Raw genomic sequence first — 15,961 nt, forward strand, 5'->3', positions numbered from 1 at the left:
TTTTCTAGATATGAAACTCTCATATTTATGTCTGAAACAGGGTAAATTGTTTCCAAAAGTACAATTACTGCTCCCAGGGCTACTATATAGCGTTTTGTTCTCGTCAAAGGAATAATTTCAGATTTTGAAAACTACAATATCAGCTGAGAGAGAATTGTTATCTTCAGATCGGAAGAGATTTCGCATGTACTATCTGAGTTAACTTCCATGAAAACAGCGCAATGGATATTATACGAGGAATTTAAGGACAAGTCTGGTCAATTCTTAGTGCCGAAAAATCGGAAATATTATCCTACCTCAAAATTAGACAAGAAAAACTAAATAAGTCACAAGCTGTCATGCAGTTTATGTACTTTTCACGAGAGTTGCAGATCATAAAAGATATCATCAAAGGAGGTATATAAAAGAAAAAAATCACATTTTTCCAAAGTCTATAATGTACACACACCACAAATGTTACATTTTAAGATTTCCAGAATGATTTAACAATTCCATTGAAACTAAGATTATTTACATAATGCAAAATAAAAAATAAATGTTAAGTGCACAAGATGTAACATTTCTATTAAAATGGATTCAAATTAGTTGGAGAGAATGATGAATAGGTGATGACAGCTGCCACACATCTTGCATTCTTCTCAATGTTGCTATGTTCCTTTACCACCAATGACATTGACTACTCGAGTATATGAACCTGTAATTAAAAATATAAATAAAATTTCGTTAACTACACCAAAAGCATTAATTCACAAGTAATTTTAATGAACAGCATCTCAGTGATACATCAAATTCTCACAATCAACAGTCATGATAAAGTTCTATAATGTGTTAATGTTTATTAAACTTGCAATCACTTAAGTTTCTATATCATATTTCATGGTTTGAGCAATAGGAAATTAATAAATTAAATTTCAATTGGCAGACAACTTTCGGGAAATTAATTCTATTACCAAGATGGCAATCTTCCTGTCAGCATACAAAATTATAAAAAGGAATAATATGACATTAACATTCCACAACACTGTTACTCAGTGGCATAACTACGGGGGGAGGAAGGGAAAGATCCCTCCCCAAAGCCTCAGAGAAATAAAAAAATTATTTATAATTATTTTATATATTGAACTGCATCGACTAAAAGTTAAATCTTTAGTGCCAAAATGATTTCAAATGTATTTCCAGGAATGTTATTCTTCAAAAATTTTCTTGGACTGATTCGTTGTCTGATGGGGGGAGGGGGGGTGCCACCCCAGGCCATCCTATCCTTCCCAAAGCATATTCCTAGTTAATTTCATGAACATAATAACATTTCATACATACTAATTTCCTCTGCAAAAATAAGGGGGTACTTCGTAACTGGAACTTTAAAACTTGACTGAAGGATAAAAAGCAGTGGCTTCATAGTATGTGGTTTACAATATCATTGATTAAAAGATTCAACCATGTTGCAATGACCTATTGCAAAATTATTTTAACCATATGCTGAAGTAGAAAATTGAAAGTAAGAATTACAACTCTACAGCATGCTTAAAACACTCTGTTGTACTTCAACCATACAGTATAGTAGGCCCTTATAATGTATTCTACTGAAGACAAAATGATTCTTTGGTGTTCTATACAAAAAATACGAGAACTAAACAAGAAACCCAAAAATTACATTTAAATATGAATTATCTTCTGCATGTTTATCGATGAAGCCATAATATCTTTGGAAAAGAATGACGCCAATCTTTATCTTTATCTTTATTCATCCACGGCGAGGATTGGCCCTCGCGGATGCTGTATACAACACATTTATGAAAACATTCAATACAACGAAACATACAAAACATGTACATTGGATTAAAACATTAGAAACACATACATTACAAAGATTACATTTAAATTTACATTTAAAATAAAAGAGAAGAAAAGTCCAGCTCAAAATACTCATGAATTGAGTACAGTGGATAATTGCACAGCCACTTTTCCAGCACATTTTTCAGTCTAGTGATGCTCACTGATCTGGCTTTGCTGGGTAATTTATTAAATAATTTTACTCCCAAATTGTCAGACTGGTTGTTGGTCTTAAACAGCCTACAGTAATTAGTATTTAGGCTATTTTTAGCCCTAGTGTCATGAGAGTGGATGGTGGATCGAATGGGGTAGGTATCTATAAGTTATCTTTAATGTGCATAATGCTGCGAAACACAAAGAGGCTGTAGATGGTGAGGATATGAAAGTTTTTAAAAATTGGCCTGCAGTGGTCACGGGGCCCAGCACCACTCAGAATCCTCACTGCTTTTTTTTGCAGTTTTAGAATTTCTTTGGTTTCTTTTGCATGTCCCCAGAGTCGAACACCATGGGCAAGAATACTATGAAAAAAAGCAAAATAGGCTAATCTCATGTACTTTACATTGATACAGGTTTTAAGTTTCCTCAATAAGTACAAAACCCTAGAGAGTTTTTTGCTGACTAGGAAAACATGTGAATTCCATGTCAATTTAGCGTCAATATTGAAGCCTAGAAGCCTGACAGGATCATTGTTTAGCTCAGTACTTTTAAGACAGCATGTAAGATGTTGTGTCTTACCATTGTTCAGAAAGAGATTATTGGCTGTAAACCAGAGTTGAGATTCTTCTATTGCCTTTTTTGTAAGAAGTCTGACTTGGCTAGGAGTATTGCATTTCTGCACCAGAGTGGTGTCATCTGCATATATCATGCAGTCCATAGAAAGATTGTAAGGTAGGTCATTGATTAGAATAAGGAACAAGAGAGGACCAAGGACGGACCCCTGAGGAACTCCATGTTTCACTGGAAGAAAATCAGATTGGTTACAATTTACTTGTACCATCTGCTTTCGATCAGTGAGGTAAGAGGTCATGAATTTCAGCTCACTGTTATGAAAGCCGTAGTATTGGAGTTTTTGCAGGAGGGTAGCATGATTGACGCAGTCAAAGGCAGAGGTTAAATCACAAAGTGTGAGTGAGACACATTGCTTGTCTTCAAATGCCCTTGATAAATTTTTTACCACTGACTCAACTGCCAATTCAGTGGATTTCCCCGGGCGAAATCCAAACTGGGAAGGGGTGAAGAGATTGTGTTTCTCAAAGTGTACTAGAATTTGTGTATAGGCAATAGTTTCTATTATTTTAGCGATCACTGATATAATGGTGATGGGCCTATAGCTGTTGGGAAGAGTAGTGTCTCCTTTTTTGAAGACAGGTATGACCTTAGAATATTTTAAGGAGTCTGGGAAGTATCCAGTGGAAAAACAGGCATTAATAATAATAGATAGAGGATGAGCTATAATATGTATTATGGACTTAATCAGATCATTGGAAAGCCCATTGATGTCACGACTGGTGGAGTTTTTAAATTTTTTTACTACATTGAAAATATCCCTCGTACTAATCCATTGCCACTGAAATTTAGGAGGGGATATCAGGTGTTTATTGAGTAGTGCTAAGGCATCACACCTGTTATTTGTGATTTTTGATAATGCGGTGTCCACGGAATTGACAAAGTGATTGTTGAAGGTATCGGGATCAATTGTAATAGGAGATCTGTTTATAGAAGTGCCTTTTTCCCTATTGATCACATTCCAGGCAGCTTTGAATTTATTAGAGGCACTATTAATGAAATCCATGTTCGCATTTTGTTTCGCTTTTATTGCTGCGAAATGATACTCCTTATTCAATCTTTTATACACTTGTTTCAAATCCTCAGTGGGTAGTCGCTTGTACTCATGATAGGCATGTAGTACACTTTCCCTGCGTATTTGGACCTCGGGATTGTTTGAGTGGCCACGTGATTTAAAGAATTTTCGGACTGGGACAGCTTTTCTGGGAAAGGATTCATTAAAAAGGGAGATTAAGGTTTCAAAGAACAAAGAGAAATTTGAATGACTGTCGTTGAGTGAGAGTAAGCTAGTCCAATCCACACCACCAAGCAGGCCTTTAAAGACTTCAAGGCCGTGAATGGTGATTGGACTTTTGTACCTAGTGCTGGATTCCCTAGGTGGACTATTGTTAATTGCAATCAACTGAAAGAGTATGGCCATATGGTCTGCAACAAGAGGATCGATGACAGTAAGGTTATATGCATGAACATTAAGAGTGGTTATCACATTATCAATACATGAATTGTTCCTCGTGGGTTCACTGTTTACACAATAGAGGTTGAAAGATCTCAGGAGATTAGACAGTTGCCTGCTACTCTTAGAGGAATATCTCATATCAATGTTTAAATCAGCACCAATTACAATGTTAGCATTAAACTGCATTAAATGACATAGTACCTTTTCAAGCTGTTCAAGAAACTTTTCAGGGTCGCCATTAGGTGACCGATATAGGGAGAGAACAATGAGATTGTATACACACAGAATAACAGCTGTGATTTCGAAGTGCAGTTCAATGCAGTACCTAGTAGTATCGATTACTTTAAATTGAAGGTTCTTTGATAAAAATATGCACACACCACCATGTATATGATGAGAGCGACAGAAAATTGAGGCAAGATTGAAACCGTCCACCTGATAAAGGCTACCTTCATCAACATGAAGCCAATGCTCACTGATACACAGAATATCACAATTTACTGAGTTGAGAAATAGTTCTAATTTAGTTATTTTATTTCGGAGACATTGTACATTCAGGACAGCAAGATTAATGAGTTCCTTACCAGCTGTTGGTTCAAGAGGAGCACTTCTTGTGATCACCAAGTTGGGATTCCCTAGTCACAAAACACACTTAATTATTTCTGAGCACAGATGATTTTTCCCTTTACTGTTCAAATGAAGACCATGACGAGTGTAGAATGAACGGTCAAGGCTATTTGTATCAATCATTGTTACATGATCGAAGTTGGTACTAAGTTTTAGCAGATCCTCATTTACCTTTTTAGTCTCAACATTGATACATGAGGTAGCAGGAAGGTCATGGCGATGAGGAATGTTGGCAATTATTACGTTGGTATTTGAAAGCTTTGACATCAGATTACTCATGGTGTGAACAACAACTTTACCCTTATTGAGGTACACATCGTTCGTGCCGGCCATGATGATTATGTGGTCATTTTTGGTGAGGTTATGTGAGATCTTTTCACAGGAGTTCGTGATCTCTTTGATCCCGGCGTTCGGCATCACTACACCACAAGTATTGTACACTTTACTATCCTCGGTTGCTGCAATTTTAGCCGAAATACCACGGCCATGGCTGTCCGAATACAGCAGAATAGATTTCAGCTTCCGTTTTACGCGATGAAGACACTTGTTTACATTTTTGGGGGGTACAGGAACAAGATGGTCTTCACAATGTTGCACATCACTGTTTTCAGGGAGTTGATTTAACAATTCAAATTTGTTACGCAGCGGCAACAAGGGTGGAGAAGGAGCTGTTTTCCTCGTTGAGTTCACACGCCAGTTGCCCTGTTGAATCCACTCGTCGTCCATCTCCACGGGACTTTTGGCTGCGACGACGGGCCTGCTCGCATGTTGATTCTTATTCAAGATATGTAGCTGAATCTCTAGATTTTTGATTTTTTCCCGTAGAACACTCATATCATGCAGGAGTTGCGAGATCAGGGCTTCCTTAGAGGCGAGGTTACGTAGAAGGGAGACATTTTCGTCTTGAACGGTGTGCAATGAGCAAGCTAAACACGACCACGTATTTTCAAAACTTGAGACGTTAATATTCGGAACATTGGCACAATTATTGTGGAACGATGACTTGCAGGACTTGCAATTAACGCCGTTAACTACTTTTTTGTGGCAGATAGCGCATTTTATACTATTAACCAATATTTTACCGGTGCCGAGTACATTTGAGTACGTTCCACTAGGCGCCATCTTGGATCCATCCCTGATCCCAATCCAATCCCAATCCCAATCTTAAAATGATAAAAATTCAGCCAATCAGTGATGTATAAAAAAAGTAAAGCTTATGCTACAATTAAAGTTAAGTTCGAACTCAAAGAGAACCAATGTGTCTAATATTTATACGCCACTTTCATTATGAGGTTTTTGGCTTTTACTTTGCAGTGCACCATTTTCCTCTAGGAACCCTAATGAATTACCTTCAACAAATATATTCAAAGCTACAGACACTAACCTCAACCCTTAAGAAACAAATAAATGGCAATGTGGTACCCTATTCATACATACTGGTGAGAAAGGATAGTTGAACGTTCAATGTCAGGGTATTTCGTGTAAAATGTAGAACTTACCCAATCAGTAATTTTAGCATCTTGCACTAGTTCTTCCTATGTTGCTCCCTCGCCAAATGACACCCTTGGAACCTGCTTGAACAGCAGCAGCAACATGCAAGTGATAATGCAAATCAAATTTATTAATTTATTCCAATGGTAAACATTACTAATCACTAGAATATAGAATCACCGCAAAAGGAAATGGCAGAAAGTCCCCCTACGGCTAAGGATAAACACCATAAATGGATTTAGGAGTACAATATCCTAGGTTTATCGCAACATATCACTAAGAAATGCATTTAAAGAAGTTTTTATTGCAACAGAAATCATGATATCTCCAAGATATCATTAAAACCGTATTATTTTCACACAATACCGCATCAGGTCTTGAATAAGTTATATCTACACATTAACAATAAGCTTCCACTCCACTCTTAACAATCACTATTTATATAAGATTTATAAAAGCACAATTAAACGCACAGGCTTAATAAAAGTAAATATAAAAGTAAAACAATAAGTTCTAGAGAAATGTACATGAATAATATACACACTGACAATAACGCATTGAAATTGAAATGGTGTACGAAGAAATAATCAAAAACTCCTAGTTATCCATAGCCATATTTTTTTAATAACTCTCAATAATTAGGCATGAATGGTACCGTCCTCTTTGATAATCACTGAAGCCATTTCAGAAAAACCTAATTAATTATATATTTCCATATTTTACAATTAGTTACTAAGCTCGAATACGTACCACAAGTAAATATTCGGCCAAAGATGTTGAAACTTCAAGTACACAGGAGCAGACAGCAGTATAAGCACTGGGCCACGACAAAAGTTTGGTGTTGATGTATTTTTCCGTTTTAACCAGCCCTAGGAATGTGATCCTCTTCAAACAAAACTGGAATTAAAAATTCGGAATGAGTCAAGGAAAAGATCAGTCGCAATAGCGACTCGTCGAGATTTTAATTGCATCCTAAAATTAAGCATTCACACTACTTCGAAATATAATAGTCATTCTTCTCATGAACAACACACAAATAAAGCAATGAAAAGCGGAGTTTCGTCCACTAATATGTATCCGGATATGCAGATTCTAGTCAAAAACGTAATTGTCTTTATTGTTGTAAATGACCGTAAGATTACTTCATACCGGCATTGACAAAAACAAATATTTTTTTTTAATACAAAACTAGCAGCACTAATAGTTATTGTTACACTTTGGTACGTAGTAAAGAACTAAGTCAATCATCTCTGCAACCCAGACTAAATATTATATTTTTGTCACAAAATTTCACATATTCCATTGATGAATAGAAAACACAGAAGCACAAAAACACTCGTCAAGAACCTCGCCGGATTATCTGTACCGGAATACATATTTTTAAAAATAACAACTTATGCACAGTTCAAACCTAATAATTGAAATACGTGGATCAACACTATTAAAATTTAAGGTAATAGTATTAAAGGAACCATTAAGTGCAGAAAAACTTACCTCACGTAGGCGGGAAGACGTTGTTTGGTGTCACTTGTCCCTTCGGCGTATTTGAAGCCATTTCGCTCCAAGCCAAGTCAAATACATGTTTAGGAAACAAGAAGTATTAACATTCGCCATCCACACGGCTAGATGACTCGATCGTGTGCTTCAGTCGACATAGCGGCTAAACTTGCATTATTCATTGGAATTGAGTCTTAAATAAATAGTCGAATGAACGAAAGGGGAGAATTGAACTCCTACCTCACTTTCGTCAACAGAGACGCCACAATGGCTTCTTAGACGAAAAATCCAGGGTACTGCCAGCGGTAGCGTAGGTTCAGCCTCTCCTTCAAGATCATCTGTAGCTTCCTTAAAAGGCTTAAGAAAGGCTACCATCTCAGCTACCAGGTCGGAATTGTAATTGTTTGCGAGGTGTACTCTTTCACTGTCACGGAGCAACTGTAAAACTCCGTCCTGTTGCTTGTGAATGGAATTTAGCATAGTGTAAATGCTGCTCCATCTTGTATCGACGTCCTGATGGAGAGTTCTTTCTAGCCGTGAGACAAGCCCAGATCTCTTCATTAACCCGACTATTTTTTCTTGCTGCCTGAATAGCAACATAAACCTGGGGTACCTCCGTTTTGAGGAAATTCTCTTCATGAAACGTGTGCCTCAAAACAGTATTTAAGCAGTGAGCTAAACAAGGAAGTCGATCGTACATTTTCAGAGCCTTTTTGATGTTTGAACCCTGATCTGTCACGAAGGTCACTTTAAAAAGATCCTCACTACTTATGCCTATTTCAGCCAATTGACCGAGTAACTCTTCCTTAATATTTGCCCCGGTTTTCGAGATATCTGGAAACTTGGTCGTGATAAGCACATTTGCCTGTAATTTCCATTCACCAGCTTCTTCGATTATGCGACTGGAGGTAGCCGTCATATAGTGAGTGAACTTTGCGATAATTATCCGTCCAAAGGTCCATAGTCATAGAAAGTTCCTTGGTAGCTATGGCTTCTTTTAATTTGGGGATGAGAGTAGCTCGAATTTGATTAGCCCTTTCACGCAAGGAACGGGCTACCGTACTTGGATGAGGTAGCACGTCTTTGGCCTCTAAGGGTCCGTACTTCACCCCAATATTAATTAACTCTTGCGCGAGGTCCTTGAACCCTTCTCCACCCACTGTCGCAAATGGACCCAAGTCTTTTGCACACATGTCTACGCACTTGTCCCTCACACGGTCCTTGTCATCCCGAGAAACAACAGGTGTGGCTGGAGAAACATTTCTTTCGATTTTGCACTTGTGCCGTTTCATGCCAGACGTACTTGCCTTATGCACAAGAACAGCTTGGCACGATTCTGTTGCACATCTCACATAACCCAGGGGCTTGCGTGTCTGAGAATCTAATACAACCTGTCCGATAAACAAGTGGTTAGAACTTCATAAGTTAATGCATTACAGTTCCATATGCAAAATATTTCGCTGGTTACCTGAAAGTTTTTCCAACATGGACTATTTCTCCCTATGTTCCAAGCAACTATGCATGTTCCCTCTTCAATTTTCTTCACTACTTCTTCTTTTGTATAATGGGCTCTATCGCCATCTTTATACTGTTCAACATGGTCATTTTCCTCAGAAAGAGCGTCAGCCATCTCGCTAGGTGTCCCCAAAAACGGAATAAAACCGAAACACCCAAAACCTTGCACGAAACGCGACGATTTGTTAGGGAACTTCGCGTTAGGAATATTGTATTTTTAATGTTCTTGGACACGTTAACTTATAAGAGAAACATTACAATAACTCTGTTTTAGCTGCAGATACTTATCTTTTTTTTTCTAAATTCTCTTTGTTTGTTTGTTTTCGAATTTCTCTTTGTTTATCAGCACTCTTGGTAACGTCCATATCTACAAAATCGGCGTCACAGCGCCATCTCTGCATTAAACAATAAACTTAGGAATTCAACTTGATTTTAACATAATTACTTCAACAAGGAAGGTTCGTGCAAGTCTGCTAGAAAGCCAGCTAGTAGATTTGACGGATAGCACATACTATGTGCTATCCGCCAAATTGCCGGGAGCGACGAGAGCTCAATCCCGCTCGCTCCCGAGACCGCAATCCGGGATTGTTCGCTCCCGGGAGTGAGACTACCAGTTTGACTCCCGAGAGCGAGACTCGAGCGGGAGCGGAACGGCTTTTGCGCGCCTCTAGCTTTAAGTAGTACCCTACTATTGCTTAAGTCATCTGCTTATTGATTTTCCGTCATAATACTAGATTTAATGAACCTATTTTACAGGAGGAGGCAAAAATGAGCGAAACAATGCAAAGCAGATTATTGATGACATTGAAAGTGTAATGCTGAACAGCAAAATCGATATACTATTGGGATACTTTTTTGGTAGCACTGTTTTGTGGGAAGGAAAGGACAGCTGTGCAAAACACATTTTCAAAGATTAACAAAGCTCTAATGCTGATTATGATCTGCTAATGGACGTGGAACTTCACAAGCGTCTACACCAAAACCTCTATAAGCAACCAGGAAGAAATATGCTCTCATGCATTTTCAATGGAAACACCAGAGGCCTTCATTAAACATTCCACTTTACAAGGTAGATGATGCAAACATTAGACAATGGTTAATCTAATATGTTGAAGCTTCTTTTTTAAATTATGTAATTTAGAAGCTGCATTAGACCATTAGTAAGCAAAATATTTACTTGTTTTTATGTGCTTTTGAAATAAAAACTATGCTATGGAAGAAGATATGATTCCTTAGCAGTTCATGTCGTAGAATATCCAGAGAGGATTCTGGACATGTAGGCAAGAATTCAGAACAAGACAAATGATTTTTCTTGTGGAATTTTCATACTTAACTTGCACTTGCAGGTGACCGTAAAGGATTGCCAGTGGCTAGTCTGGTGTTATTTTCTTGAATACTGAAATATTAATGCTTTCCATTTGATGTTAATTATGTACCATTCTCATTTTAGGCCCTCCTACGAGCACTAAGTTTGTCATAGCATTGACTAGGGTCAATTTATCCAACTAATCTACTGTCTACACTGACAGCTGTTCTGTTCAACTGACTACAGCTGTTCCATAATGCATAAGAACACATTTGTATTTCATGAATAGCGATCAAATGAATAGGAAATGCTGTGATTTCTTTAGATGATGCATTAGGATTCATTCCACTTCACGTTTTTTACTTCTCCAAAACTCAACAGTTACCACCTTATCCATGTTTTTTCCTTGAAAATATCTAACTTGCACATATGTGCATTCAGTCTAGACAGCAGATTTGTTGCATAAATTTACCCAGTCAATGCAATGATAAATGAAATTAGGTGGGCCTAAAATGAGAATGGCACGTAATTAGGATCAATTGTATTGCCATTAAAATAAAATTTATTTCAGGGGAAAATAACTCCACTTTTGGTGATGAAACAACAATGTCACCCTTTGCATGTGTCTATTCATTGGTAATCTCCAATACTTAATGATTAATTTTTTCCCTTTGCATTCCAAGAAATCCAAAATTAATGAATCTAAACCTCAAAGCAGATAAAGTTTTGCGGAAGGAAAGAGTTTCCGACCACAGGCTTACATGAAATAAAAATCCCAAAGAGATGAAGAGGAAGTTTCCTAGTGCATGACTTGGGTGCTGAGCACTGGACCACCATTGTCCGCATGTTTAAGTCTTTCAAAACGGTATTTTATTACAGCCGCAATTGTTTTAACTATTGGTTATATATGGAGGATGATCCCTGGACAAGGTACCATGGACTGCAAGTCCATAAAGGTTGGATTGGATTCCGAGTCCCGGTTGAGGGACAATCCTAGCTAAAGTCGTTAATAATCACTCTTTAGTGTTATATAAAACATAGATAAATTTAATTCGTCAGCAAGAGAACAAAAGATATATGTAAATGCATTTCAAGCACAGCCAGAAAAAATAAAGGCTCTCCACATGGTGGTCGACTGCACCACCATTATTTGAAAAAGCGCAGAGCTGCTGCGCTTTATGATAGGAGTGGATTCAAGATGGCGGATAGTGAACTAGCTTGTGCGTTATGCTCCGAAGTAATTGGCGAAAACCAAACGTTTTTATCGTGCGAATATGGCTGTAATGATATCTTTCATTTAGGATGCGTTGGTGTCTCTAAATCGTTAGCTAATTCAGTGATTAACAGTGAAAATTTCCTTTATCGCTGCAAAAAATGTGTGACTTCGCCGCCATGTGACTCGCCGCCATGTGACTCATTAAGCCAGATCCATAAAAGACAGGAAGACATGTTCAAATTAATTCTTAAACTACAATTCAATGTTTCTTGTTGTGTAGAATTAATTGAATCGCAAAAGAATGAAATAGTGTCATTAAAGAACGAACTTCGATCCAAGGTGGACTCAAGTAACAGCTCGACGTACGCTAACAAAGTAGTGTGCGCTCAAGAACTCTCTACGTTCAAACCTGTGCCTGCCGTCCATCCTCCAGCAAATCCTGTGCAAAAAAGTTCATCGATGATTAGAGTAGATTATAGTAAAAATCCTCAGCAAACTACCAAACTGAGGAATGTTACCAAACATGTGACCTTTGTCCCCAAAACAGTTAGTATTGATTCCAATGCGAGTAAAGATGTCAATCTAGTAAAGATTGATCCAACGAGGGAAACTCCTGATAATGGTGATAGTTACACAGTAGTGAAATCGAGACGTCGCAGGAAAACCCCGCTGGCCGTTGGTACCAAACCTCCTTCAGTGTGTACCCTGTCGGCAGTTCCACGGAAGACGCATCTGCATGTGTGGAGGTTTCTTCCAGAGACCACAATTGAGAATGTGTCTGATTTTGTCGTAAAAGTAGTTCCTGGGTCATCGAGTAAGGACTTAGACATCGAACAGCTTAAGGTAAGGGATAATAAATATGCCTCATTTCGGGTATCTGTGAGTCCCGATATCGGCAACGTCCTAATTGACAATGACGTGTGGCCAGAAGGTGTAGTGGTGGACAGATATTTTTTTCGGAATGCAACAAAGAATCCCCTTCCCGGATAGTTGACTCGCAGATAAAAGTGCTACATCTGAATATTCAATGTATTCGCAATAAACTGCTTGAACTTGAAGTGCTCGCGAGTGACTATAAACCGGATGTGATTTGTTTAAGTGAACACTGGTTAAACCAAGAAGAAATATGCGCAATAAAACTCCCAGGGTATCGCACTGTCGATGTTTTCTGCCGTATAAACTATAAAAATGGGGGTGTAATTATATTACTGGAAGAATCACTCTGCCACACACCAGTTAAATGTACGAATTTTCCAAGATCGACTGATAAAATTTTTGAGTATTGTATTGTTGAAATTATGAAAGACGAGTGTAAATTCATTGTAGTTTCACTGTATCGATCTCCATCCACTTATTTCCGGGTGTTTCTGGATAAATTTCAACGATTAATTGAAGAAATTCATAAATGTAACAGGTACTCTAAAATTATAATAACCGGTGATTTCCACTGCAATTTACTCCACAATACAAAAGACAAAACTGATTTCTTAAATATTCTTGCCGCTTTTGATATCAAAATAACAAACTTTGCTCCCACTAGAGTTACTCACTCCACTCAAACAGTGATAGACAACATCCTAACCAACATTGACCTCAAAGATGTGAGCACCCAGGTAACTCATGAGCATATCTCAGATCATCTTCCCTTAATTGCTACCTTTAGATACAATGCAAATCCTGAAGCAAAGTGCCAAATCAAAAGAAACTTTTCTGACCAGAATATGTCACATTTCCTACTGTCTCTCAATTCCCAGGACTGGTCAGAGGTCTTTAATGCTAAATCTTTTGAGGAGAGTTTCCATAGTTTTTACTCAGTTTATCTGCACCATGTTAATGTGTCATTTCCTATGGAAACGAGAAAAATACATTCTTTTAGACAAAAAAAGTCCTGGATCACAAATGATATAAAATTCTACTCATCACTCCTTAAAAAACTGGCATATGAAACAAAATTGTCTGGTAGTTCCAAAAGCAAAGACCATTACAAACTCATGAAAAAACAGTACAGACTTCTTCTCTCGAAAGCTAAAAAAACATATAATGATGCAACTTTATCTAAAGCTACTAATAAAACTAAAGCTGCTTGGAAAATTATAAATAGTGCCAAAAACAAAGATGAAAACTATGTCTTACCCAGCTCTCAATTCACTTCTAGTGAAAAGTCAAAATGTATGTATGATCTAGCTGATGCTTTTAATAAGCATTTTAGTTTGTTACCTGACACCTCAGATGTAAGTCCTGGCACTAATTCTGCTGCGTTTAAGGCACCTTCTATCTTTATGATGCCCTCCAATGAAATAGAGCTAAAGTCCGTAATAGCAAATTCATGCCAATACAGTTATAGTTCTGGTGTTGATGAGATCCCTGGTAATGTAATATACCTCAGCTATGATATGATTAAGTCTCCATTTCTGCATCTAGTTAATGAATCTCTGAGACTTGGAATTTTTCCAAACTCACTCAAAGTGTCTAAGATTGTGCCCTCTTATAAGAATAAAGGTAATACTGATGATTTGAATAACTATAGGCCAATTGCACTGCAAAATGCATTTTCCAAAATTTTTGAAAAAATAGTCTACTCAAGATTTGTATCATTTTTAGACAAACATAAACTACTTTCTAGTAATCAACATGGGTTTACAAAAGGAAAATCCACAGTTACTGCTATTGCTCATGCAATTGATAAAATACTGGTATCCATTGATAATAGAAATGAAACTATGGCTTTATTCTATGATTTTACGAAAGCATTTGATCTTGTAAATCATGACCAGCTATTGATTAAACTTTATAGATTGGGCATTAGGGGTACTCCGCATCAATGGATAAAATCATATCTACACAATAGATCTCAGGTGGTGACCATAAAATTTGATGGAGTCAAATATACTCCAACTGCTCGTCATTCAACAGTGGGTGTTCCACAAGGATCAACTCTTGGTCCACTATTATTTTTATTATATGCAAATGACCTTTCATCATCCTTATCTTGTAATCAAAATAATACACCAGTTTTATATGCTGATGACACGACAGTGATAGTGTCATCCAATTCTGAACAATCATTGATTGATCAAGCTCAGTTAATTTCAAATGAGATCAGTAAATGGTCAAAGGATAACTTTTTAATTATTAACCCTAACAAAAGCAATTTAATGCACTTTAAGACCAGTGGCCCACGATCAGAAAACATCAGTGTAAGTCTGAACAGTAAACCTATTGATCAAGTGGATAACTGTAAATTCTTAGGAATACATCTGGATTACAAAATGTCCTGGGCAGACCACATTGTATATATCAGCGGCAAACTTAGTTCTACTTGCTACTTGTTAAGACAGCTCAGTTCCACAGTGGAAAGGAAAACTTTATTAAACCTATATTACAGTGACTTTTATTCACATGTTACTTACAGTGTAATTTTCTGGGGATCAACTTATAAATCCATTAAAATATTCTGTCTACAAAAACGGGCCATGAGAATAATTGCTCATAAAGGCTATAGGTCTCCCAGTAGACCAATATTTAAAGAATTGCTTGTACTACCCATTCCGTGTGTATATATATTGTCAACTATTATGTATATAAAGAATAACCTGAAAAATTTCACTTTCAATAACAGTGTACATAGCCATAACACTAGATCGCAAAGTGATATTCATCACAATTTTGTACGCACCAGAGTTACTAAAATGGGGCCCACAGAAATGGGCATCAAACTTTTTAACAAATTACCGAAGGAGATTAAAAATGTAAATAATTCTAATTTGTTTAAAGCCAAGTTAAAAAAACTACTTCTGGCTAAAATGTATTATTCAGTTGATGAATACTTAGGTGATGAATTTTAACTCTTTATGTTAACAGGTAATTATTCCTGATTAATTATGTATATCTGTATTTTTCTGTATTTACATGTATTATTGACGTGCCTTATATCTTGACCATTGCGAATGTACTAGATCGTTGGGCAAATAAAGATATTATTATTATTATTATGGTCACTCCTCCTCGCAGCGCCCGATCATCATCATCAGAGCGTGAAGAAGATTGACCGACGCCATCTCTTCAGCTGCACTCTTGTCAGGACCTTCACCAAATTTCACCAACTCCGGAGTGGTACCCAGACTAGCAGCGCACAATGCATTCCCAACTGTACAAGGGAGAGCAGAATTAGGTCAACGCGTACATCAACCCACGACTTGTTCTTTCAAAAACACCATTGAACAACAACTGAGAT

At 37.3% G+C, this 15,961-nt stretch overlaps 1 protein-coding gene and 1 long non-coding RNA gene across 2 annotated transcripts in view; both read right to left on the bottom strand.

Annotated features, from left to right (window-relative positions):
• Window positions 1-652: 652 nt before the first annotated feature.
• LOC124165328 lies at window positions 653-6,984 on the bottom strand. The gene is made up of 3 exons (XR_006866207.1): window positions 6,944-6,984; window positions 6,202-6,273; window positions 653-694 (listed from the first exon to the last, which is right to left on the bottom strand). It is a non-coding gene; the product is annotated as an uncharacterized LOC124165328 (long non-coding RNA).
• Window positions 6,985-11,539: 4,555 nt separating this feature from the next.
• Window positions 11,540-15,961, bottom strand: part of LOC124165236 (RISC-loading complex subunit tarbp2-like) — a 55,753-nt gene continuing 51,331 nt past the window's right edge. Inside the window, exon 8 of the mRNA XM_046542544.1 lies at window positions 11,540-15,874. Within this exon, the coding sequence (XP_046398500.1) occupies window positions 15,723-15,874 (152 nt within the window). The 3' untranslated portion in view covers window positions 11,540-15,722. The remainder of the gene's footprint in view (window positions 15,875-15,961) is intronic.

The sequence above is a fragment of the Ischnura elegans genome, chromosome 9 (genome assembly GCF_921293095.1).
Source record: "Ischnura elegans chromosome 9, ioIscEleg1.1, whole genome shotgun sequence".
NCBI lineage: Eukaryota > Metazoa > Arthropoda > Insecta > Odonata > Coenagrionidae > Ischnura > Ischnura elegans.